Genomic DNA, 27869 nt, shown 5'->3' with positions numbered 1-27869 from the left:
ATTGAGATATGACATTACTGATTTTTATCTAGCTTATTGAAAATATATAGCTTTCTGCATGTTTTAGTTGTCCTTTGTACTTTGGTAATCATTGTTGCCACTAACATGTCATGGTCGCTCATACCAGTTTCAGTGTGGACATCCTCAAGAACATCAACTCTGTTCAGGTCCATTTGCTGACATTAGACCCAATATACTTCCATCATGAGTGAGGTTCCTAATAATCTCTTCTAGATAGGTTTCAAAAAAGGCAGTTAGTGAAGTTTCATGGGATAAAGACATCCCCACACCCACCGCTAATAATAATGTAATTTTCCCAATTAATTGTCAGATGATTAAAGTCTCCACCATTGGCTACAGTATCACTAGGTACATTACGTACAAGTGAACTGAGGTTCTCTCTAAAGTTCTCAATTACATGAAGACGTGAGTCAGGTGGGCAATAAAACGATCCAATTATCATTTTATGCCCACCCCTGACACTGAGCTTTTTTCTGTCGTGGTGGGTTTGAGTTTCTTGTCTACTGCAATGAATACACCACCTCCGTTTACCATTTGCCTATCCTTTCGATTTACACTTAAAAATTTCCCCAAAAATCTCACTGCTATCAATTTCAGGTTTCAGCCAGGTTTCTGTAGCTAGTATTATGTGAGCTTCACTGCTTTTGTGCTTTGGCAGTTTACCATTGGCCTTTGAATACTCTCACCTGTGGGCGGCATTTCTTTTGATCTTACACTGATACTTCGGGATTTCCTGCAGCTGTCATTATATGGGTTGGACGGAGAGTCACATAATCTAAAAAGCCCTTGTGTGCACCCCACACACACAGTCAGCTACCTGAGTAGCAGTCTCTAATATGTAGTGCATACCAGATCTATTTAGGGAGACCCTACAGTTCTCAACCCTATGGCACAAGTCTGGAAGTCACAGCCTAGCTTGTCACAGTTCAGTCCTTCCACTCAACTCAAAATCATAGGGCAAAAATCAGCTTTGGGGACAACTCTGCAAATCGTGAGCTTCGTTGAAACTCTACGCACGATGCTGGTCTTCTCAACCTTCTTTGCCAGTTGCTGGAATGACCCGAGAATCACTTCGGAGCCCAGATGACAGGCATCATTTGTTCCAACGTGCGCCGGAATCTGCAGTTGGTTGCACCCTGTTCCCTCAGTGGCTGCTGGAATAGCCTTTTTGACTTGTTGAGTGAGGCCACCAGACAGAAACAACTGAGTGCACCTGGTGTCGTCTCCCATCCCTTTCTGCCATATCTCTAAGGAGTACTATCATTCACCATATGTTTCAACTTCTGATGATTAATGGACTCCTACTATTTCACGTTTGCCTCCCCCTAACACCAGACAAAACAGAATTCCTCAAAACAGGTGAAGTGAGTTCTATTGGGTCAGTTTCAGTGAAAGACAGCACCTCACACTTGTCGGTCAGGGGGATCGGTACAACCCACGAGTCCTCCGTGGCCTGCATCCACCCTATACGGGACACCTAGACCTACCATTGACACACCACTCACAGTCAAGTGGGTGGGTAGTGACAGATCCTGTTCTTTCTGCAGAGGAGACAGCATCCACTGGAATGGATAGTACTTGAGGTACCTCTGGTACAGGTATCACAAATACACAACTCTCGGGAGCTCCTCCAACACACCGATTCTCAGCAGCTGTCAGTTGTTGGACGGTAGGCAGGGCAATTTCCAGCTGCTTACGAACATCAACCAACTGAGAACAGCGTTCACAGTGGGGCTGCATTTTGGCTGGTGCAGTGTATTACAAGGCAATGAACAAATAGCTTTAAATTTAACCTGCTGATTATCTTTTAAGCTGTTGAGCTAAAAAGTTGCTACCGTATTTACTCGAATCCAAAAAACCGCCTGCGGCTTAGAATCGAGTAAAAAGCAAGCGGAAGTTCTAAAAAATGTTGGTAGGTGCCGCCGCAACTAACTTCTGCCGTCGAATATATATAGCGCTACACAGGCATGCTTTGTAGGCACAAAAATAAATACTGGCGCCAAAACCTCTGCGTCAGTAAATAAATTTTAAAAAAAGGTGGAAGACGAGCTTTTTTTTCTCCACCCTGAGTTTCGACCACTGCATTTTCATACATTATCCAATGAAGTAAATACAAATTCCGTATTGTTCATCTTCAAATGTACCAGAATTTTAATGTACTACGAAAATCCGACAGGCAAGACTGTTTGGGGGTGTTTGTCAATATGGCCAACTCTACGTTCTGAATTTTTTCCTAGCTGTGAGAAGAGATGGTTGCTAATAGGAACCTGACGAAATGTGAATCACTTGCAGTATTCTTTTCACCATAAGAAAGAATACGGATATGAACATTTTGCTATGTATTCTTTCATGTTTGCTGCTATCTCATTTAAATCCTGTCAGTCAGAAATGAAGCACGGCAACTGACTAGATTTTTAAATCTAAGATGACTCTAATTTCTGTGCAGAATTTGATGTACTAAAGAAGCGGCTGCAAAGATTTTCAAAAGGAGAATAATTTTCGCCTAACTCTCGTTCAGAACATGTTCTATCATACGCAGTCTATTATTTGGTTCTTGTTAATCATTATCAAAGAAAGCAGCAGTGTAAGTAACAACAAATAGCAGTCTCTTGCCATTGTTTTGCTAATGAGACAGGCCGTAAACACGCACTATCAAAATGCGACAAACAATGCATGACATAGTACAGTAATGCATTTTCAGCTTAGAGTGACGTAAACACCTATAACAAAGAAAACGTCACTTATCAGTTGAAAGCAAAATAAGCAATTGATTCAAACCAGACGAAGCACGTGAGAAAGGAAGGGTACCCGTATAAATACGGATGGAGCACCTGACGCATAGCAATGGCTACCTGGTAAAGCTTAACTGCTAAGCTTACGACTCAAACCAAACTACTGTAGCTGCATCGTCATTCATTCGACCTAAATTGTGTCTCGTATTACAATGGACCAACTTTGTTTCGATTTGGAGGTGGGGCCTAAAACTTTTCTCCCCCCCCCCCCCCCCCCCCCCCCCCCTTGAATTTCGAGTCTCAAATTTCACATGCGGCTTAGATTCGGGAATTTTTTTTTTTTCCTTTATTTCGAGTCTCATTCTTCAGGTGCGACTTAGATTCGAGTAAATACGGTAATTCCGTGTAAGAATTGAAGCAAATACACAAAACAAGTGTTCTGTTAAGGCAACACAAAAACACGTGGTAAAAATTACTACTTTCTTTAATCATTTTGATGTTAATTATAGTTGTTATAAAACTCAAAAACAGAGTTAATTTATGATAAATGCAGATAATGCTTAGGGCTACTCCTTTTTATCAATGCATTCTTACACCTTTGAGTACTGTACATATTCCCTATTCCTTGTCTCTTTCTGAGTCCTTCATTTTGTTGTATTATAATCAGCCAATGACAGAAAAGTGCAGTCTCAGTAGCATTGTGTCATCTCAGTATGAAACAAATTTTGAGAAACATGAAAAGAAAAATGCTTCTGCTAGATTAACATCTGGTTTCAGATATCTAGGACGTACTGTAACATGACCGTGGTGAATCGATTAAAATAAGTAAAATTGCTGAGTGTAGTGTTAGCTCTCTAAATTTCTTCATTAATATGAAATTTGTACAGTTCTTAATATTCTTAATATAAATCTTGAAAGACGCTAACTGTAATACCACACACAGTATAATTAAGATTTGTATGAAATGTAGGTGAAGGCAGATAATATATTGTGGCCCGAACTTGCATTTTTGTAAATGGTTGGTCAACAATAATGGTAGACTCCCACTCTTCCTTTTATTTTTGCAGTTTATCATACACCGTTTACTTAATATTATGCGTGCTTCATTGCATCACTGAAACAAAAAGAACTGAACTAATTCAACAGAATATTTTTGTATGAATACTTATTACTTCCAAATTTGGGCATAGCTTATGGTATCTTCTGAGCAGTTTTAGAATGGGCTATACAAAATTGTTGGGAATCATACATTTTTAAAAAGTAAATTTATTACTTTTTTCCTTTGTCGTTCAGCAAAGTCTGGCTGAATGGTAATATAACCACCATTTGCCAATCTTGTTGAGAAAGGGAGGAAGCATGAAAAAAATCATGTTCACTTTTAAAGCTCTTAAACAGATTTTACAGGGTGATTCTCCTCGAACACATAGTCTTGCAGTTTGCACTAGTTAATGTATTTAATAAGAATCAGTACCGCATGTCCCCTTGGTCACTTGATACAAACACTTAAGTTTGGATGACTGTCTTTCCTGCATTCTTTATAGCTGTTATATTTTGTTTTTGCCTACTTTAGTAAGTTTAAGGCCATTTCTGAGTACTTTTTGATTGTCAGTACTGATCCACTGCAGTTTTTGTCAAGCATTTGACTACATAGATTAGTACCTTTTGTTCTAAATAGTTCATTTTTAAATTTAAAAAAATTATTTTGATCTAAATTGTGCACTTAATAAATCTAAATCAATTCATTGTATTTGTGTTTAGATATTCAGTTACCCTTAGGTAGTAAAATCTTAGTATTTAGAATAAGACTGAAGGTGTTTTACGACATTTTGAAATTTTGGTTTTATTGCAGTTTCCTAGTTCTAACATGCCATAAAAGTGTTATGTATATGAAATTGTCAGATCAAATGTAAGAGTGGCATTAATTTTAGAATTCTGTTGCATTTCCTGTATGTTAATTGTTTCTCACTCATTATGTAGTTATATTCACTGCAGTTCTTCAATTTAATTTATCATACTGCTAAGGAATGGTTTAAAGTATGTTTCAACCTCAAAATTCCATTTTTGAATTAGTAGCATCACTGTTCTGATGTCAGAATAAAAGTGAATATTGTTTTACGCTTTTGTAATGACTTTTTTGTGGAGGAAATTGATTCACAGCTGTGCATGATTAAAGAAATACACAAATCACAATTATTGCCACAATTTCATGAAATAAGTAATCCATTCCAGTTACTTAAAATTTCACAATACTTTTTCAAATATGAAAAGACTGTTTGAGATCACTAATTATCATTATTTACAAATTCTCATGTGGTGGATAAACCTGAGCAATACTTAGCATACAGTTCTTTCACAGATTTTTTTGCTTGCTGGTATTAATCTCTTACGTGAAATAAGGGAAAGACAGCCACTTCCATGTAGACAACTGGTTCATGGTACACAGAAACACGTAATACAAAACAATTAACATCAGGTTTTAAAACTGTGTGTCTATAAGAAAACGTAAATTCAAAACAATAATGGAAACTCCAGGATGGAAAAATATGTATGATAAAGGAAAAGCAAAATTTTTACTTGTTAAGGACTAGTGTGTTGCACAAATGGCTCGCTGCCACTGCAGGTGTGTGCATTTGGCTGTCAGTGTTGTTGTCAGTGTGAATGTGTGTACTCTTACTATAAAAGAACAAGAGCTCAACTGCTGGTGTTTACTGTTTTCTGTTATGTGGCTGTGTGCTATGCACCAGTCCTCTATACATAAGAGATTGCTTTTCCCTTATTTTACATATTCTTCCATCCAAAATTTCTATCATGGTTATCTATCATGGTTATTAATTTACTTTTTCTTATACATAAACATCGGTAATATTTCACAGCATATAATCTCCATGGCTAAAATAAACAGACTGGCATTATTGATTCAAAATATTGTCAGATAAGTACTAAATAATTTCCCCAAGAAAATATAGTATATGCCCAAAAGTCACCAACTACCCAAGATGTCTGGCTATGCATCTGCGGATATGTAAGTTAATACACAATACTTCTCAGTTCAACAGGACACACACAGATACACTGTTTGTGAAAGAGTAACATCAGACATCGTGGTAGCATTGAGCCAAATCATTATTCTGGTAGACCTGAAAAAGTAACTAATGGGGACTGCTCATGTTCTAAAGCATAGTGCCAGCACTAGTTGTCAGGTGTCTTTATAAGCAGTTGCAAAAGTCTCTTTGTAGACCAGCATATAGAAATCAGCAATAGAATCATCTGGCAGGAGGTGATAGGACTTGTTTTTGTGATCAACCTCCTGAGCCATACCTTCAGCTCAGTTTGACAGCTTTGCTATAAATTACATTTGCCCCAGAAACCTGTTAAAATTGCACCCAATCAAGAATAAAAATAGTTACTGCCTAGTGATAGGGCGTAGCTCCAAAACAACACCTGATAGAAGGAGGGAGCTCACTATTCAAACTGCAAACCGAATCAGATCCAAAGTCACAAATCAAAGTTCCTGGGAATAAGTAACCCAATACATAACCAAAGCGAATCAAAAGAATACAGCCGTAAACCTTTCACGAAGACTGTGTGTTGCCACATTACTGAAAGCGTGGCCTACATGCTCACAGCTATGTGGCCATTGTCTTGGAACAAATGGAAATAGGTGACGAGGTACTTTTGGCCATAGAATATGTTACAGAAAACAAAGATTTGTTGCAGTCACAAAAAAGGAAATCTTTTTTAACAGTTCAGGTAATGTGTGAAAAATATTAATTTTATAGAAAAAGTAATTAGAAGTATGCATAATGTAAAAAATTGACACATGTCCTACTGTATCTACCTACACTTCATTCCTTGAGTCATTTTCCTAATTAAACCACTATTTTTCATCATTTATAGGCACATAAACAAGATTGAGAAATCCGGACAAATCCACTTCAAGTGGAGCAGTCATGCACACTCACATACATAAATACACAGACACAGACGTGTGTGTGTGTGTGTGTGTGTGTGTGTGTGTGTGTGTGTGTGCGCGCGCATCACAGGGTACCCTTGCTCAAAAGAGAATTCCTTCAAATGCTAGTGAACTTCTCTGTCTTGTTTATGTGTCTTTTGTTGACTCAAACCTTCTACTGTTTGGTGAGCTGTTAACTTTATTCCTTGAGTTGCTTATATAAATAATAATCGCTTTGAGTCCCTGGGCCTTCAGTCCCCTGTATTTTGATGTTACATAATGACAACCACTTTCATGTCAATAACACTGCTAACTTTCCAAGGAACTTCATTTGATCTCATGTTACTGAGGCAGTGCACGGCAGAGTTTGACTTAGAACCAGAGGTTTTATTGTCAGGCAAACAAGAGGCAAATGATACTAATAACGGATTATATAGAAAAGAGAAAACAATTTGTAGAGAGGTACACTAGGACAAGACAAGATATAAATTAACAGTGAAGTTTTGTAAACAGGTGAGATTTGAGTGCCCAGTGGATGAGAAGCTAGTGAGAGAGTACTTGATCAGACAGATCTTGCAGAAAAACAGACTGAAATTAGAATCCAAATCATTTGGGAGTAAAGGAGTCCACTCAACAAATAGCAGAAGTGCCGAGCCATTGAAAGTCACAAAAAAGGGAGAGGAAACTTGCTAGCTTTCGGACTGAATCCTGTGTCAAGCTAAAGAACAAATGCAAGTAAAAACATAAAATTACACCACAATGTGTATTTGTACCCAAGCTCAACAAATTTCTAAAGTTAACAAGTTTCCTTTCCCTTTTATGTGTGCTATTCTGTGAATGATCTTCTTTACCCCTAAGTTATTAACATTCTACAAGAACAGTCCTGCTATATTTAGACTGAAAATAATAGAAACATAGATGAGATAGTAATGGGCAGCAACTGAAAAGGAGCAAAGAATAGGCACAAAAAGCTGCTGAATATAAAAGAGAAATAAAAAATAAGGAAAAATAAGTACTGTGAAACAGTGACAGTGATGAGTGGACCATGATGGAGAAAAATGCACTATGAATAAACTGATTCAGTGTGAGTTGCAGGAACAATCCACACATTGAAGGATTAATCCAATCTATGAAATTAGTCCCGACACAAAAAATCCAAATTGGCCTTAAGGTGAAATCATGCAACATGGGTTGTGTAGTAGACTGAGCTGTGTAACATGGTATTACATGCCACCAGTACGATTCATCCAAACAGAAAACTCAGTGGAAACAGAGGATATTACAAATTTTTACCATTGACAAATTTAGAGCATGTGGTGACAGGAGGATGCATAGCATTTCATATGGGAATGAAGTGACAAAAGGCTTGAGGGTGAGGTGGTATGAACATGTACCCATGGTGATGTGGAAAGAATAATGGACAGTACTGAAAACATTTTTGGGGATGACTTCAGAAAGTCATAGCCCTAGTGGAGCAGTTGGGTTGATTCATCCCAAATCAGAGTAGTATTGTGAAACAAGAGGTAAGCTTCTACCTGTATGTTGTTTTTCAGAAGAATCTGGAGTTGTGAGTCTGAGAAATCAGCCTGTGAACCTCACAGGTGGGACAGTTTTGAAAATTGAACCTGGTCATACATTTATGTCACAGATTGCCAATCAATCAAATATGTTTACCACGAATTCCAAGGCTGGAAAAGGCACCAGAGTCAATGATACTACATGGAATAGAAATTGCAAAAGGAGCTAAACTAGATCACTAAATTCCAGGAAAAGCACTACATTAATACAAAAGGACAAGCTGGCCCTGTAACCAAGAAAGTGTTTATTATGATGTATTTGTGCTGGAGAAGCTTATTACAGACAGTTTGCACTTTGCTGGAATGTATGTGTAAGATTTAACAGAAAAGAAATGTAACTGCTACTTAAAGAATGGAAAGGATGATAGACAGCACCGAATGTTCTCTTTGTGTTCTTTGCCTTGGAGGAAGAATCTGTTTGCGCCTTTGTGTGTTATGCCCCACCGTACAAAACATTTTTTCGTGTTGTTATTCATGAGGCTGTCCAGAAATACATGTATAGTAAGCTGCCACAGAGTTGATCAGTTTTGTGTCATGGTGTAAGGGTATATTTCAAAGTTGAAGGCTGATCATATGCTAATATGCTATGAAAAATAAACCCTTGGTAATGTGAGCATTCTCATTTATCATAGTGTTAATGTACATTTACCAAAAAGAAGAAGAAATTAGAGAAAACTGGGTCTGCAGCCTAATTTGAAGGTGCTGTAAGGAGAAAACAATAAGTGGACATTTCAAGTAAAGGAATCATCTTTAATGACAGAGACTATAAAGGAAAGTAAGTTATGTGTTGGAAATACAAGGGGGAGGGGGGCTGGGTTTACAGTAACAAGCTCTCCAGATGGTATGCTGTTTGGAATGTATTCAAGTCCTCAACTCTTATAATATGGCCACCGGGGTCAGAAAAAACAATGCCAATTATTCCTTCAGCTTCTCATAAGTCTTTGTAATGCAAATCTTACCGTATACTCATTGATCATCATTCAAAAAACGCTTCCTTGCTTATTGTGGCTTGTAGATCAGTTACATCACAGAGTTGTAAAATGGAGCCTCACTAAAAATATCTATATGTGGGTTACAGCTTTGTTGCTTTTACAGTGATGTATTTATGGCAAGAAGTCTCCTTTTTGTCGCCCCTATTAGAAGAGAGGAATGGTGGCTCTTTTTCTGCAATGATATGATAAAGTTATGTCACAAATAAGAGAGGAAAGCACCAGCCCAGAAGCCCTGCTCAACTTATTTCTATAACAGGTTATGGATTCAAATCCCCATCCAACCAGCTAAGAACATGGTTTTCACAGTGTTAGTTGGTAATAGCTTGTAAATAATGAATTATATTAAACATTTTAATGAGTACCTGCTACAACTATTTCAGATCTCCACATTGCTTGTTTTGGAATCCTGGATCTGTGCTATATCAGTGTGTCATCTGTTCGCCTATTTTAGAACCATTCCACTGGTCCACAAATAGGCTTATTCCCTCTTGCATCATAAAGGCAATAATTACAAAATACTTTCACAAGTATATGCCAGAATTTTACCGTATCCTGTATATGGTAGAGTATCATCCTATACATAATTGAAAGAGAATTAAATTTCTTGATACAGTGTGTTATGTCAGACCGACTCCCAAATAGTATGGCCTAATGAAGATGATGATCCAGCACTGCAGTGTAAAATTTGATTCACTCATTCTAAGATATGTTTTTTGTGATTATATGTATGTTTAAAAACAGAGTGCAGTAGCCTCTTGGACAGATTGCCACATATACATATAATTACAATACTAACACTCAACTACATTCATAACAGCAGAAATTATCATAGTGTACATACACGTAACATTTAGCTATCTCTCTCATACTTTTATGACAACATGAAAACTGTTTCAGGTAATTTCACAACTATATACTGTTTTATCTGTGTAATGTATTAATAGTTTTTTCTGGTGCAGATTCTAAATTAACTATAATTTCTACAGAAATGAAGCAGGGCATCACCAACAAAACGGATTCGCAGTCACACCCTACGATACTGTGGCAGTGTAACCTGTAGTTGCAAAGAAGTGCATCTAGAAAGACATCGGCAAGACCTGTGCCATAAAAAACATTATACCCTGCTGTGTGAAGAAGCTTTGAATGGAAATATTTAATAAGCATCAATTGTGTGTGAACGTTATTCAGTGTTTTCATGTTCTTTCTTTTATCTTTATTCACATTAGAAATTAAAGTATTTATAAAATATTCATTGTAATGCATTGATAGAAAATATATCCATTCTCAGCTGTGAATGGTAAGCTCTTGGATATTAACAGTTTTAGGATAATGTACAGCAGGGCTATAATTTTAATTGGCAGTAGTGCAAGACGGCTCATCCAAAGGTTGCAACCAAACAGACTTTCTCATATACAGAAGTCTTTGTTTTAGGAAGACCAAAATACAATATATGTATTGTAATAACTTCTTTCCACCCATGTTCTATGATATATGTGCATTTTCAGCCTTTGTTACACTGTGTTTTCTTTAAAACATTAAAGATGACAATGTTGATAAAGAGAATGGCTCAACTTTGTGGCATGTGATATTTTGTCATAATGGTACTATTATGTATGTTTTTACATGTTTTTGAAATGGGAATGAAATGAGAGTGAAAGAATCTTAATAAATGCTGTGTGGTGTGTATCATAACCTACTTTATCAGAAAGGGCAAACACTTAGCTTTCCTTGTTGCAAAACGAATTAGTGGAAACAATTAGGACACATACTGTATATCATTAAATTATTTTCGTAATCATATACATATATAAATACAAATATATATACATAAATCTTATTGCCATTACTGTTTCTGTATATTGCTAAGCTCCTCTTTAAATGTTTGTGATGAACTGCTAATTTCAAATTCTAAGACTTTCTTTTGTCGAGTTCACAGAATTTCAGTTCTAAAACATTTATGTGAGATGTGTAAACAGTGTGTGTTCTGCTCTTGTTCTGCAAATACTGTACAATGTTTATAATAATAAATGCCACAGCTTGTATTCTTATATGTTGAACAGTCTTCACTGTAATCGTATGTCTGTCAGTGCTAGTGTTTTGAATGTTTTTACATATTTTGTCATAAGTGATAAAGACTCCAATGATGTATGCTGCTGCACAAGAAGCAGAGACACCTGTGTAGACAACAGGCAGAGACTAAGCCATTTGTGTACCAGATTTCACTTTTTATAGCTTCATAATTGCTGACATCAACACTTTAAATGTAATAGTGATGCAAAACTGAAATTCAGATACTTAATTTATAGCAGTATTTGTATCTTCTGTAAGTGTTTAATTCAGTTCCTTTAAAATTCAAAATTTATATTCATCAAGCTTGTTCTTATACATATAGGGAACAAAATCATACAGGATTCTTTCTTTTGTTTCTAGCTTGAGAAGATAAGCAAAATTCTTAACTTTCTTCAAAAATTGTATACAGTTTAATAAACAGAAAAATTAATAGGTTAATTTACCTATGTAATATATCTAGGCTCATAAAAGTAACTATTATATTCTTACAATAGCCAAATCATTAGCAGATAACTGATAAGAAAAAGTGAAATACTATCAGTCTGCTTATAACAGACCTTAAGGTACATTTCCAAAAATCAAGATAAAATTGTCTTATGGCTATATTACTGCTACTCATAAATTTATAAATAAATGTAATGATGGTGTATAAGTGCTTATAAAACTGCATTTACAATTTAGGTAAAGTTTTCAGTAATTTCTCTCAATGAATGTGATAACTCACATTACTTGAATTTCAGTTTTCTTGAGTGTTATTTTCATTTTGGTCAGCCCCAACATTTCAATGACATTTGTGTGACTTACGTGATAATATCAATGACTGAAACTAATTTAGTTGGTATAAGCAAGTGCCTTGCATTACATTTGTAACATTAAAGATTTATAATCTCCATTTTCGTAATTATTGTTGATGATGTAATATCTGTTTTTACATTTGTTAAGTACGTTAAGACACCGTAGCAGAAAATGTAATGCAGGGCATTTTTAAAATTTTATAATAAAATTTGTAAAAAAAGGAAGCAGATTTGAAGTCAGTCTGATTTGTTAGGTTAGTGGAAATTATCTTTATAAATCCACTTGCTTTGTTCTTGTGTAAATATGCGTAATTCTTGTTTTTATGCATCTGCTTATTCAGGTATCAATATTGAAAAACTGTTTCTCTGCTCCCCTGTTTTTTGAGGGATTGTAGTGTGAAACAAGTTATTTGTACCAAAGTTGTAGAATTAATGAACTTTTGTGTTATTAAAGGTTTTACACACAACTATTTGTTGCTACTTTCTTAATTATAATACACGTTTATTTCCATTCATAGTCTGTTTCAGGAGAGAGAACTCCTCTTCCACTTGGGCTATGCTTCGGTCACAAAAGTAAAAATGAAAACAATAAGCATTCATAGTGTCTCATCTGCTTTGTTATAAGTGCATTATTCAAAAGAAAGTATCTTTTCTGTGGAACCAAAGAATCAGGTAATCCTAGCTTAAGTTGTGAGTTGTCCTACACATTTTCATACTTTATTTTTCATGCATGTTTCTCCTTCACAACTGATTCATCTACTTGTAGAGATTACAAAGCTACGTAACAAGCATGCTTTGGTATTTTGCCATTATCAAGCATACACCTTAGCTGGCATGATGTCTGTATTGCATCTTGGAACATATGTTTCTGTAATCTTTCTTTTCTGTTATGATCACATTATTTCTAAACACTTTTACATGCACGATCTTGGTAAAATTATTTGTGACATCTATCAAAAATATATAGAAATGACATGATCATAACATAAAAGAAAGACAACTGATACTTACACTCCAAGATGAAATATGGATCACATCATACCAGCTAATACTTATGCTTGATTATGGTAAACACCAAAACAAACCCATCATGTAACTTTGTAATCAATATGAGTAAATAAATCAATTATGCAGCAGAAACCTTACCAAAAACAACATATTTTGCTCTTTGACCTCATGCATGCTGTGGGCCCACTATAAAAGAACATTTGGATATACTGGGATGGTACAACAAGTTTACTTAAGTTTCTTTTATTGACCACAAATATTCATACATTGTGTTTCACACATTTTGTTGTTAACAGTATTGTCATAACATTACTGACATTCAGGTTGCTCTCATTCAAACTCTCCATAACAATCTCATGTATATTATTGTCATTTGCATAAAATTTTCATACCAGGTGTTTCAACACATCTGGAAACAAGTGAAAGTCAACTGGCACATGATCTGGACTTAATGATGAATGTTTTAGTACGTCTAGCTCAAATGAGTGCTATCCTGAGAGCTGTAGCATTTATATAATTTAAAGAGTAAAAGTAACAACTCTTCCAAAATATTTACCAAAATTATTTGAATACAGTGATCAATAGATTATTATATTTTGACTAAAGTTCAGTCTTGATCACAACACTTAAGTCTCAATAACATAGGTGACCGGTTTCGGTTATATTTATATAACCATCTTCAGACCTGTGAATTAATTTTACAAAATACTATAAACCAATCTTAAAATAAAATGAAAAGTGTCTAATGGAGACAAAATTTTAACAAGATAAAATAAAACTTATTATACCCCTGGCTTCCTTGGAGGATAGTAGGCAGAGCTCTCCTCAGCTACTACGAAGTCAACTGATCATGACTCAGTGCTATCCAGGACTAGAGTAACTGAATCATATTCTTGGCTAGGGTTTCAGCTGCTTCTCATCATGCCCTGTAACAAGAAATATCTGTCCACAATCCTCCCACAATGATATTCCACTGTCCACCCAGCCAATGCAATATCCTCGTCTGTGCCTACTCCATTCCTACTTCAAACCCTTGCCTCATGCTCATGTCCTTGCAATAGACAAAGATGCAAAAATGGTTCAAAAGGCTCTGAGCACTATGGGACTGAACATCTGAGGTCATCAGTCCCCTAGAACTTAGAACTACTTAAACCTAACGACATCACACACATCCATGCCCGAGGCAGGATTCGAACCTGTGACCATAGCGGTCGCGCGGTTCCAGGCTGTAGCACCTAGAACCGCTTGGCCACCCCGGCCGGCAGAAATGCAAGACCTAGCCCATACATCCACCCACTATTGCCTACTTGAGTTCTGACACTTATATCTCCTACTGTATCAAAAGCAGGACAACCTGTAAAAGTAAGCATGTGATGTATCAACTTACCTGCATCCAATGTGCTGCACTATACGTGGGCACAACTACCAGCAAGCTGTGTGTCCAAACGAATGGCCACTGTCAATCAGTGGCCAAGAGACAAATGGACCACCCAGTTGTTGAGTATGCCATCCAACATAACGTGCTTCACTTCAGTAACTGTTTCACAACCTGCGGATTCTTCACACCAACACCAGTTTTCTGAACTGTGCAGGTGGAAATTCTCCCTGCAACATATCATTTGTTCATGTAACTCCCCTGGCCTCCACATTCACTAGCCCTGTCGTTGTCCTGCCTGTACCCTTCTCTGCTCCCACTACAGTACTACATACACTTTCTGCTCCACCAATACACCTAGTCATGTCACTTTCTCTACTTGTCATCTCTCTCCCTTCCCCCTACCCCCTACCTGTACTCAAGTACAGCCTCTTATGCTGCACCTAGTAGCCCTATCCCGTCCCCCTTATCCCTACACACTCCCACAGGCAGCATTACCACCTTCCTCCACCCCTATCCTGCTATCCCTCCCCCTCATTTCCCCACACCTCTTCCATACCCCTTCTACTCATCCCAGCTAAATTGCTGCTCTGCTCAGACACATTTGCATTAGGGCCTTAGCACCCAGAGGTGACAGTGATCATGCCTGTGTGTGTTGTGCTTGTGGGAATGTGTATGAGTTTTTCTACTTCTGATGAAAGAGTTTGCCCAAAAGTTGAATATTTCTCTCTTTCTTTTCATTGTGCTTGTCTGCGACTAAATGGCTCCTCTATTTAGTGAGTAGCAATCTATCCGTTCCATGTTGTCAGTATTTTCCAATCATGTTTGGAGCAAATATGTTTTTGGATAACAAATTTCTGATTGTCTTGGGTTGTGATGCTGAAGAATTTTGCTCAGTTTAAAGTGGAAGCTTTGATTTGTATTGTTTCACTGGGATAATTATTTGTACGAAAATTTTCTTAATTATTGCACCAAATACAAAGTGGAAAATCAGTACAGACATTCATTCAACTGCAGGTGAATGGTGACTGGCACAAGGACACACTTAATATTTCAGCAAATCACACTAGCTTTCCAGTTTTCATTTTTCGTATATTATTAGTATTTCTCTCACTATCACACGTACACATGACAGGTTCCCTATAGTACATTTAGGAAAAGCTGGTAATGGGTAGAAAGATCTAAATTATAGGGTTATTGTAGTGTGCAGCTGACCACAGTTAAGCAGTGTTGAATCGCTTGGACAGACAGATTGCTAGTTATCATACCCAGAAGAATGCTGCACGGGTTTTAACATAAACGGTGTTGATTCGTGTGGACAAAAAGATTGCTAGTTATCATACCCAGAAGAATGCTGTACATGTTTTAGCATAGCTAGCAAAAGAAGTGAGTGCTTCCCCACTTTGTCATGTCTTTGATTGGATAAGAAATCCTTGTAACTGGATTGCAGCAGAAGGCTGTGAACAGATATGTGAAACTATCTTCCACCTGAAATGAAATAAAATAAAGAAACTGTTGAAAATACACTAAGTGTGATGTATTAGACATAAGTGAACTTCACTGTAACCAGCATACTAAGCATGGAATGCACTTAAACTATGAAGGGAAAAGGTTTGTGTGTGATTGCATCAATGAAATAATTAAAGAAAGACTTTTAAGGAATAAAAGTATCTATCAGATTCCCATATGTCCTACTGGCTAAAGTGAGGAAAGTAAAATGAACAAGAAAGAAGGAAAAAATGAAACATTACTGGCAATCCAAATTTAAAATTCTGTAATTATGACATCAAACTACCAAGTCATGAATGAACCCAATCTAAAAACGTTATCTCCATAATGTACATCATTATCATAATCAGGATTCCCCCCTGCCCCCCCCCCCCCAAGGGGCTCACCACTCTTCCCCTTCCATGCCGTATGTCTATCCTCTTGCTATTCTATTTCCCCTCCCTTGGGGAACATGTCTGGGGGGTTATTGCGAAAGTACCTCATTGTCCGTCACTTAAATAAGAACAGTCTCACCACTGTTTCTTATTCCCTTTTCCTTTCTTTGTTTCCCTTCTCCTCTTGTTCCTCCGCTTCAGCATAAGAGGTTCCTCTTTTTATTCTTCCTCCCTGTGCACTCTCAATGGCTGTCCCACGCGTCTTGACACTTAGCTGGTACCCGGGTAACACGTAATTTCCAGCCCTGGGTCGAAAGGTAGCGTTCGCACGTACCCCCTGGTACAGGTCAGGCGCAGGGAGGGGTGATTGCCTGAGTTGCTACCTTCCCAAATTGCGGATCGGTCCTTCTGTCAGTTGTTTGGGAGGTGTGACCTGAGCTGTGAACACTCACCTAAGGCAAATTCGCCCCCTGTGAAGGAGACCCCCAGTTGCAAGGAGTGCGCCATCAGGGACACTGGCTGATTGTGAGAAAACCCCCCACGATTCCCAATCATCTTCACAATCAACATCTATGAAATGTAAAAGGAATGAGGCTAATGATTCAAAGACCCTTCCAGCTGCTCCACAGTTTCTTGTGATTTCACATACTGAAGACGATCAGTCCTTTGCAACGGTAAATCCATTTATTATTCAGAAAAGTGTTGATACAATTGCTGGCCCTGTGAAATCCTGCTCTCTTTTATGGAATGGCACTTTGCTTTTGGAAACTACTTCTGATTCTCAAGCACAGCAACTGCTCGTCACCTCACTTCTCCACGGCTATCCTGTTCTTGCTGAGACACATAGTACTCTGAATTCTTCTCACGGTGTTACTTACACTACGCTGCTTGACGGTCTGACTGAGGCCAAAATCCAGTGATAAGTCTCTGACCGGAGTGTCATTGCTGTCTCACCTTTGACAGAGTGGTGCTTCTGCCCAAGATCAAAGCAGGCTATGAAATTATCACAGTCCAATCATACATTCTGAACCCGATGTGCCGCTACCAGTATCATCATTTCAACTGTACTTGAACGTCTTGTTGACATCCAGCCAAATGTATAATTTGTGATAGGGATATGCACGAGGACGATTGTCTGCCTCCTTCTCCCTGCTGTATCACGTGCAGTGGCGGCCTTGCCACCTCCTCTTGGGCTTGTCCCATGTATCTCGATGAGCGGGCTGTCCAGGAGATCTGGGTAAAGCGGAAAGTGCCTTACCAAGTCGCTCGCAAGTTATTAGCTAGTTGCAAACCCTGTGTTCTCCCATCTGCCACTTATAGCTCTGTTCTTTCCTCTCGCTCCACGAAGGACGTGGCCACCAAACATGTGACCTCAAATTCAGCTCTGAGATTGTGAAATTGTCCAGTGTCAAGGTAGCATCACCATCCACTCATCCAGCTGTGCAACAAGCCATCAAACTCTCGTATCAAGGGATGAAGCCACGAGCTACACAACCAGTAGGCCGGAATGGACACAAGGAGTACTCCCGTGAAGACTTCCTATGTCCCTCCAGCCAACTGACATCTGTGTCTTCCTCTGATAACTCGAAAGGATTGAAGAAGTCCAACAAAGGCAAACAGTATTCTCCTTTGCCAACCCGAATTGACAGTGTTGCCATGTGATACGTTAGCCTGGGTGGCCTCCATGTCACTGGTGGGCACCACCAACTGTTTGTCTGCATGAGACTCCACGGACTGACAGCACGAGCAGCCCCAAGCTTCTGTGGACATCATGGAGCAGGATTCTCTTCTTCTGTGCCTTGTAGAAGCAAGTGTTCGCATGCCGTCACTCGGCAGCCACCGAAGTGATACTCCTTCATTTCTTCCTCGTCATCACTCTCCTCCAATGGAACGTTTGTGGACTTGGGTCCCACAAAGAGGAATGTGGCTGCTTTTAGCGTCACTGCGTCCCTTTGTACTTTTCCCTCAGGAAACAAAATTGCTTCCTCGTGACCACTTTGATCTTTCATATTTCTTCCCGGTTCGTTTTGACCTTCCCCCTGAGGTTGGCATTCCATCTCATGGAGGCGTCATGCTGCTCATATGGGATGAAATTCATAGTCAACCCATTTCCCTGACCACCCATCTTCAAGCTGTTGCAGCTCACCTTTACCTTCTTCACCTTACTTTTTCCCTCTATACCATTTATGTGCCTCCATCATTTATTGTCACCAGGGCAGACTTCCTTCAGCTTCTTGGGCAGCTACCTCACCCATTTCTGCTACTCAGTGACTTTAATGTGCATCATCCCCATTGGGGTTCTCCTAGAACCTGTCGGAGAAGTGCCCTATTGGCTGACCTCCTTAATCAACTCGACCTCTTCTGCCGTAACACTGAAGCACCCACATTCCTTTCCGAATCCTCACGCACCCATTCCCATTTGGGCCTATCAGTCAGCACTGCCCAGCTTGCCCATTGTGAGTGGCCCACTCTTTCTAACACCTTCTCGAGTGACAATTTCCCGTGTGCTATCTGTTTGTTGACATCAACCTTCAATAAATAAATTTCCCCAGCTGTGATGACCCGATGGAATATCTCACAAACCCTATACTTACTGCTGCAGAACATCCATTCCTCACACTTCCTCTTTACCACGCTGTGCCCTGTCCCTTGATGGACTGAGGCATGTTCCGAGGCAATTCATTGTAATCAGATGCTTGCAGAGTGTTGTCACATTCTTCAGGATGGCAGAAAAGCTAGCTGGATTTCATACAATAGTTCTTTTAACAGTTCCACCCTTTCCTTTGTCGAGTAGGCCAACCTCCAACAGCTCTCTCGGATCAAGATCCATTCCCAAATTTCCAGCGTGACAGTAGCAGATGATGTCATCATGGACCCTATTGCTGTCTCCAACATCTTGGGCCGCCATTTTGCGGAAATTTTGAGCTCTTCCTTCCTCCATCGGAAATGAGCAGAGGAGGCTCAGACAACACCCCTCTCTTCTCAGAATTGTGATTGCTACGATGCCGCATTTACTATGAGGGAGCCATATCGAGCTCTCCGTTCATCCCAATCCTCCGCCCCCAGGGGCCAGATGTTGTCTACATTCAGGTGTTGCTGCACCTTTCTCTTACAGGCAAGCATTTTCTGCTTAATGCGTACAACCACATCTGAGCAGAGGGAACATTTCCCGGACGTTGGCGTGAAGCCACTGTCACACCCATACGTAAGCCCAGTAAGGACAAAAATCTTCCTTCTAGCTACTGCCCCATCTCTCTCACCAGCTGTATTTGCAGTGTGATGGAATGTATGATTCATGACCAGCTGGCTTGGTGCTTGAGTCTCACAGTTTACTGATGACTGCACAGTGTGAATTTCGAGCACGCCATTCTGCAGTTGACCATCTCACTACTTTGTCCACCCATGTCATGAGTGCTTTTTGCAGAAATCCCAGACTGTGGCCATGTTTTTCGCCTACAGCACCTGCTGGAGAGCTGGTATCTTCCATACTCCTTACATGTGGGGCTTCCGTGGCCGCCTGCCCCATTTGCTTAAGGAATTTTTAAAAGACCGAGTTTTCAAGGTGCATGTGGGTTCTGCCTTGTCCGACACCTTTACCCAGGAAACTGGTGTGCCTCAGGGCTCCATCCTGAGTGTCGACCTCTTTGCTATCTCCATTAACCCTATAAAGCCCTGTCTCCTGCCGGTCATCTCTGGCTCCCTTTTTGTTGACGATTTTGCCATCTATTGCAGTTCTCCATGAAGGTGTCTCACTGAGTGGCATCTTCAGCAATGTCTTGATCATCTTTACTCCTGGAGTGTCGACAATGGCTTTCATTTCTCCACTGTCGAAACTGTCTGTATGAATTTCTGGTGGCGCAGTTAGTTTCTCCCAGCATCTTTACATCTTGGGCTGGTTGCTCATCCATTCATTAATACTACAAAATTCCTGGGCTCATGCTCAATAGGAAACACTCTTGGTCCTCCCATGTGTCTTACCTGGCAGCCCGCTCTATGTGGTCCCTCAATGTCCTACATGTCCTCAATGGTATTTTCTGGGTTGCAGATCAAACCACCCTCCTCAGTTTATACCAGTCCTTTGCCCATTTGAAACTAGACTATGGGCGCTTTGTTTATGCATCTACATGTCCATCCATCTTACGCCATCTCAACACTATCTACCATTGTGGCATCCGTTTGGCCACTGGTGCCTTTTACGAGGGACACTCCAAAAGAAATGCACACTATTTTTTTAAATCCATCTTTTATTCTACATGTTTGAAAGTTTTACAGTGTGTAGATACATCCTTTAGGAACAATATTTTCATTTCTCCACATAATTTCCATCCCTCTCAACTGCCTTATGCCATCTTGGAACCAGTGCCTGTATACTCACATGGTAAAATTCTGGACCAACCTGTTGGAGCCACTGTCTGGCAGTGTGCACAAAGGAGTCATCATCTTCAAACCTTGTTTCATGAAGAGAGCCTTTCAGTTTCTCAAAGAGATGATAGTCACATGGATCCAGGTCAGGACTCTAAGGCAGGTGTTTCGCTGCATACCGTTTTTCTCGTTTCTTTGTGAGCCACTGTCAACATCCTGGGAACCCACCTGGCATAAACCTTTCTTGACGCCAACACTTTCAGTATTCTGCAAACACTTCCTTCCCCTATCCCAACGTAGTGTGACAAATCATTCACTGTTTTGCATCTGTCAGCAGTCACCAATTTGTTAACTCTCCGCACATTGTCTGGAGTGTGTGCAGTACGAGGCCTGCCACTGCGAGGACAATCCTCAATATTGCCATGCCTGCTTTCATCACATAACCTGCTTGCCCACTGACTAACTGTACTGCGATTGACAGCAGCATCTCCATACAACTTTTTCAACTTCTTGTGGATGTTTCCCCCTGTCTCGTTTTCACAGCACAGGAATTCTATGACAGCACATTGCTTCTGATGAACGTCAAGTGTAGCAGCTATCTCGAAGACATGCTGTGGTGGCACCACTCATGGGAACAGGTTGAACTAAGATTGAAAACAAGTGAAAAGGATGTATCTACACACACTAAAACTTTCACACATGCAGAATTAAAACTGTATTTTTACAAAAATATTGTGCATATCTTTTGGAGTAATCCTCATACAATAGCTTGGTTGAGGGTCTGTATTCTGAAGCTGCTGGAATATCACTGTAATACCGCCATGACTTCCTCCTCAGCAGGTATGCATACCGTTTGACTGCCATGCATAGCCACTCATTCTACGCTTCCTTCTTTGATGTTTCCTTTGATTGTCAGTATGGGGTGTGTCCCTCTTCTATGTTACCTCCTGGAGTCCGCTTTTGGCACTTGCTCCAGTGGCTTAACTTAACACTACCTGCAACTTTCATGATGGGTGTACACCTTCAGCTCCTTGGCTTCATGAAGACGCCCCTGTTAGCCTTGGCCTTAATTTGCTCCCTGCATCTACATCTACATTTATACTCTACAAGCCACCCAACGGTGTGTGGCGGAGGGCACTTTACGTGCCACTGTCATTACCTCCCATTCCTGTTCCAGTCGCGTTTGGTTTGCGAGAAGCAAGACTGCCGGAAAGCCTCCGTGTGTGCTCGAATCTCTCTAGTTTTACATTCGTGATCACCTCGGGAGATATAAGTAGGGGGAAGCAATATATTCGATACCTCATCCAGAAACGCACCTTCTCGAAACCTGGACAGCAAGCTACACCGTGATGCAGGGCACCTCTCTTGCAGAGTCTGCCACTTGAGTTTGCTAAACATTGCCGGAACACTATCATGCTTACCAAATAACCCTGTGGTAAAATGCGCCGCTCTTCTTTGGATCTTCTCTATCTCCACTGTCAACCCGACCTGGTACAGATCCCACACTGATGAGCAATACTCAAATACAGGTCGAACGAGTGTTTTGTAAGCCACCTCCTTTGTTGATGGACTACATTTTCTAAGGACTCTCCCAATGAATCTCAACCTGGTACCCGCCTTACCAACAATTAATTTTCTATGATCATTCCACTTCAAATCATTCCGTATGCATACTCCCAGATATTTTACAGAAGTAACTGCTACCAGTGTTTGTTCCGCTATCATATAATCATACAATAAAGGATCCTTCTTTCTATGCATTCGCAATACATTACATTTGTCTATGTTGCCACTCCCTGCACCAAGTACCTATCAGCTGCAGATCTTTCTGCATTTCACTGCAATTTTCTAATACTGCAACTTCTCTGTATACTACAGCATCATCCACGAATAGCCGCATGGAACTTCTGACACTATCTACTAGGTTATTTATATATATTGTGAAAAGCAATGCTCCCATAACACTCCCCTGTGGCACGACAGAGGTTACTTTAACGTCTGTAGACGTCTCTCCATTGAGAACAACACGCTGTGTTCTGTTTGCTAAAAACTCTTCAATCCAGCCACACAGCTGGTCTTATATTCCGTAGGCTCTTACTTTGTTTATCAGGCGGCAGTGCGGAACTGTATCGAACTCCTTCCGGAAGTCAAGGAAAATGGCACCTACCTGGGAGCCTGTATCTAATATTTTCCGGGTCTCATGAACAAATAAAGCGAGTTGGGTCTCACACGATCGCTGTTTCTGGATTCCCTGTTGATTCCTACAGAGTAGTTTCTGGGTTTCCAGAAATGATATGATACGTGAGCAAAAAACATGTTCTAAAATTCTACAACAGATCGATGTCAGAGATATAGGTCTATAGTTTGCTCATCTGCTCGACGACCCTTCTTGAAGACTGGGACTACCTGTGCTCTTTTCCAATCATTTGGAACCTTCCGTTCCTCTAGAGACTTGCGGTACACGGCTGTTACAAGTGGTGAAAGTTCTTTCATTTTTATTTATTTATTTATTGATTTATTTAACCTGGCAAGATTAGGGCCATCAGGCCCTCTCTTACATCTAACCAGGAATTCTTCTTATTTTACATTCATTTGTTTTAGTAGGCATGTTAAACTACATCTAGTACAAAAAGTGAAATAAACAATTAGAAAGGTACACCTGGAAAAATACATACATATAGAGTTTATATTCGTATATCATAAGTACTGTTATAATTAGACATTATTTAAGAGACAGATTTTAGATAGGAGTGCTGGCAGCAGGGAGTATGAGGGAGACTCATGGTGAAGGGAGGAGAAGAATAGAGAGACATGATGAAACATAATTAAGGAAATATAAAGGAAAAGAAGATTGCGTGGCTAATAGAGATAGATGAAGAGGAAGGCATCTCAGGAGCAAGATAGGAGGCGCTAGCTTTGCTATTTGACAGATGAGAGGATTGGCCTTGTACATTAATTTTGTGGAGAACTTTATGAGGATGATAGTAGGAAATGCTTCAACTTCTTCTTAAAAGCAGCAGGAGATTGAATTTTGCGCAAGGTAAGGGGCAGTTTGTTCCAGAGGCGGACAGCGGCAACTGAGAAGGAGTTTGCAAAAGTTTTTGTTTTGTGAGTGGGCACAGTTAGGATACCAAATAAGAGTGACCTCGTGTTTCGATTACGTTGGCATGACAGGTTTTTAATCTCTGAAGCAAGGTACTGGGGTGCTTACGCGATGAGGAGTCGGTGAAGTAGACATAGAGTGTGGTAGTCACGCAGTGTGGTAGTCATCAAAAGCAGACTCGCTATGGCAAAAAAGGCATTTCTGGCCAAGAGAAGTCTACTAATATCAAATACCGGCCTTAATTTGAGGAAGAAATTTCTGAGGATGTACGTCTGGAGTACAGCATTGTATGGTTGTAAAACATGGACTGTGGGAAAACCGGAACAGAAGAGAATCAAAGCATTTGAGATGTGGTGCTATAGACGAATGTTGAAAATTAGGTGGACTGATAAGGTAAGGAATGGGGAGGTTCTACGCAGAATCGGAGAGGAAAGGAATATGTGGAAAACACTGATAAGGAGAAGGGACAGGGTGATAGGACATCTGCTAAGACATGAGGGAATGACTTCCATGGTACTAGAGGGAGCTGTAGAGGGCAAAAACTGTAGAGGAAGACAGAGATTGGAATACATCAAGCAAATAATTGAGGACGTAGGTTGCAAGTGCTACTTTGAGATGAAGAGGTTAGCACAGGAAAGGAATTCGTGGCGGGCCGCATCAAACCAGTCAGTAGACTGATGACCAAAAAAAGGTCACGCAATTTGTTTGGCCGCAGCCACTCTAGCTCGGAGTATGAAGCACTAACATGATCATATCGGCGAATGTTGCAGGTGTAATGCACACAGGCATTCATGGTTAGTTCTAGCCGTCTTTTGTTTTCACTACTCATGCCTTGTTGAATCACATCACAATAGTGGAGGTTCGGTAGAACGAGTGCTTGCACGAGCTGGCGTTTCAAGTCCTGTGGAAATATGTTCCGAAACTTTTTGAGAGCATAGAGACAAGCAGACGTCTTTCGGCACACTGCGACTGTATTCTCCACCCAGTTGAGATGCTCATCCAAAGTTACACCCAAGTTTTTCACTGTTTTCTGATATGGTATTGGAGTACCGTCGAGCAGAAGAGGAGGTAGCCATTCGCGGAGATCTGAACTTATTAATTTCTGATGGGCTATTAAGATTACTTGCGTCTTTTTTGCATTTAGTTTAAGCCACAGGTTTTTCGTCCATGTCACTACTGAAGACAGATCATCATTTATCTGAGCAATTGCAGTGTTTACATCTTCAGGTCTGATGCTTAGGTAGAGCTGGAGGCCGTCGACATAGAAATGATATTTACAGGAGGACAGAACCGACGAAATATTGTTGACATATAAAGAAAACAAAAGTGGTCCTAAGACTGATCCTTGTGGCACTCCAGAGGAAACATGTTTCCAGGAAGATTTTTCATTTACGCAGACAACACATTGCTGTCTGTCTTTTAAGTATCGTTGTTAGTTATCCTGTTTGGGCATTCTTGTGGACGGTAATTATCAGCCGTGCTGGTATTCAGAGGTGCAGAGAAGAATTCATTTAATTTGTTAGGTGACACATGAAAAGTAGTTTCCGATTTTGCCTTTCCGACCCCCAAGCTACTGAGATTCTTCCATAGAGTCGTGGGCGTCAGATCGCTGCATACAAGGGAGCGAGCGTGCCTGATTTTAGCATTCCGAATGCATTGTTTCACTCTGTTCCGTAGCTTTCTATATTCTTTGAAACACTCGGGCTTCGGATCTGCCTTGAAATGCCTGTGGGCAGCATCCCCATTAGTCATCATTTGACGTAATTCAGCTGTCAGCCATGGAGCAGGAGATTTTCTTACACGGATTGTGCGCACAGGTGCATGTTTGTCATAGAGGGCAGTGAGTTTATCACCAAGTTCATTAATTTTGCCGTCGATTGTAGGTTCTCTGATTATTTGATGCCATGAGATTTCTGAGTTATCGGCTGTTAGAGCGTCAAGGTCAATACGTTTCATGTTCCTACAAGTTATGTAACGCGATTTGATCCTTGGGGGCTGCACAGAGTAGGCCAGGAATATTACATCACATGCTGAGAGGCCAGGGGCCGATGTTTGACCAACATCTCTTACTTTGTCAGTCTGTTTCGTTGCGATTACGTCTATAAGAGTACGACTGTGCGCCGTATGGTGTGTAGGTTGTACTGGAAGAATGTTCATGCTATTGCAACTAAACAGTCTTCTTAGGTTTATTGCGGAGAGAGTGTCTCTTAGCGGGTCTATGTTCAAGTCACCCATTACGATGACATGTTCGTATTGACATTGAAGTGAATGTAATTCCGACTGGAAGGAACTCATTGAGCTTATTTTTGGCGGCTTGTACACGACGCCAGTCAAGAATTTCCGACTTTGTATATTTATTTCAATGAACATGAATTCAGCCTCTTTTTCTTTAGCAGGATTTGACGTACATAAGACTTTCACTTTGAGATCTGTTCGTATATACGCGCCGACCCCGCCAACTCGCTTTTTTGATCTGTCTGCCCTAAGACATGTGTATCCTGGGAGATGAATAGATGCAGAGGATGTGTGTGGTTTCAACCACGTTTTGGATAAGAGGATTATGTGGTAGTTTCATTGGTTGAAGAGGAGGCTAAGTTCTTCATAATGTGCAGGTAAAGACTGGATGTTGCAGTGAGCTGCTATAAGCTCTGACGCGTTCCGCCGAGCAGACTGGAGTAGGGTGGCAGACTGGTTTGTCCCTTTGTTAGGCACTATCTGCCGCGAGGGGCACTGGCCGCTGCTTCCGCCAAGTGACAACACAGGGGTGTCCGAGATTTTGCGCGCCCTGTTTGCGACTCCGTGAGTGCCGAAAGAAAGGTGACTGCAAGAGATTTCCTGAGGTTGCGGGAGTATTGAAAATGGATTAGTGGTATTCGGTGCAAGGAGAATATGACCAAAATAGTGACGGTTGTGTGTCACTGTATATCCTATGTCGTAAGAGGAGAAATGTAATTAGCGTATTTGAAACATCTTAGGGTGGAAATAAGGGAAAGGGGAGTGATTTAAGAGGCCGATGCTGCCAGCAGAGAGAAGTAAGGTTAATAATTAACAGATTATCGTAGAAGCTAGAATTAAATTGAAATTTACTAAAGTGATACTGGTAGTGATTATCGTAGGAAGCTACAATTAGGTTGGAATTTTCTAGAGTGATACTGATAGTGGTTTTTATTATGAATAATTAAAACCGAAGGGATGGGTGATTAATGAACTAAAGGAGAGACTAATAATTGCAATAGAACTATTACAGAATGGAAGAGAATAAACTAAGAAAATGAAAAAAGTATTAGCAGTAACTAAAATTAAGTAATGGTTAGAGCTACAGACACAAAACAATAGTGAAAAGTTAATACAGTTACAAAAACAATTAGTTGAAGGTACAAGTATTGGTATAATTAAAAAGTTAATACAATTACAAGACTATATCTGAGTATAGGGCTGTTACAATTTGCAAATGGTGTTAAGTTTGCACTTTTGGCTCGTGTAGCTTCACTTAATACTATTCAGTTCTGTCATGTTTGTGACTGTCTTCTTTCCACCTGCTGTCTTAATGATTACTCTGCCATCCTGAGTCCACACATTCTGAAGACCGAAATGGGATATGGCACTGTTTAAAATCTTTAGGCGTTCGTGTGTCAGATCTTCCCTTATTGTAAGCCCTGTCCTTGCTAACTTCTTCTTCTGGGTAAAGATCTCTACCCTTTTTCGGTACGAGACAAATTTAATTATTATTGCACGAGGTTTGGTAGCACCTGGTAGTTTTCGTCCCACTCGATGGCTCCTGTTAATGTCTGCCTTGGCCACTTCAACGCCTAATTTTTCATGCGCAACCTGTATAAGCAGGTTGTCTGTGTCTTCTTCCTTATTTTCTGCTACTCCAAACAGTCGTAGACTATTTTGCCTTTGGTACTGTTCTAGCTCGTCTGTTGCGGCAGATAGTTTCACTTCCAACTCTCGTGCCTTTTTCTCATATTCAGACACAGACTTTTTTAGTGCTGTAATT

General features: G+C 40.0%; 1 protein-coding gene across 1 annotated transcript in view; it reads left to right on the top strand.

Moving 5' to 3' along the window:
* The window catches only part of LOC124619387 (Down syndrome cell adhesion molecule-like protein Dscam2), an 853562-nt gene extending 840954 nt beyond the window's left edge, over positions 1–12608 (top strand). Inside the window, exon 37 of the mRNA XM_047145731.1 lies at positions 10261–12608. Coding sequence (XP_047001687.1) covers positions 10261–10327 — 67 coding nt within the window. The 3' untranslated portion in view covers positions 10328–12608. The remainder of the gene's footprint in view (positions 1–10260) is intronic.
* The last annotated feature ends 15261 nt before the right edge of the window (positions 12609–27869 follow it).

The sequence above is a fragment of the Schistocerca americana genome, chromosome 6 (genome assembly GCF_021461395.2).
Source record: "Schistocerca americana isolate TAMUIC-IGC-003095 chromosome 6, iqSchAmer2.1, whole genome shotgun sequence".
In the NCBI taxonomy this organism is placed as follows: Eukaryota; Metazoa; Arthropoda; class Insecta; order Orthoptera; family Acrididae; genus Schistocerca; species Schistocerca americana.
This window is presented reverse-complemented; position numbering and strand designations above follow the sequence as displayed.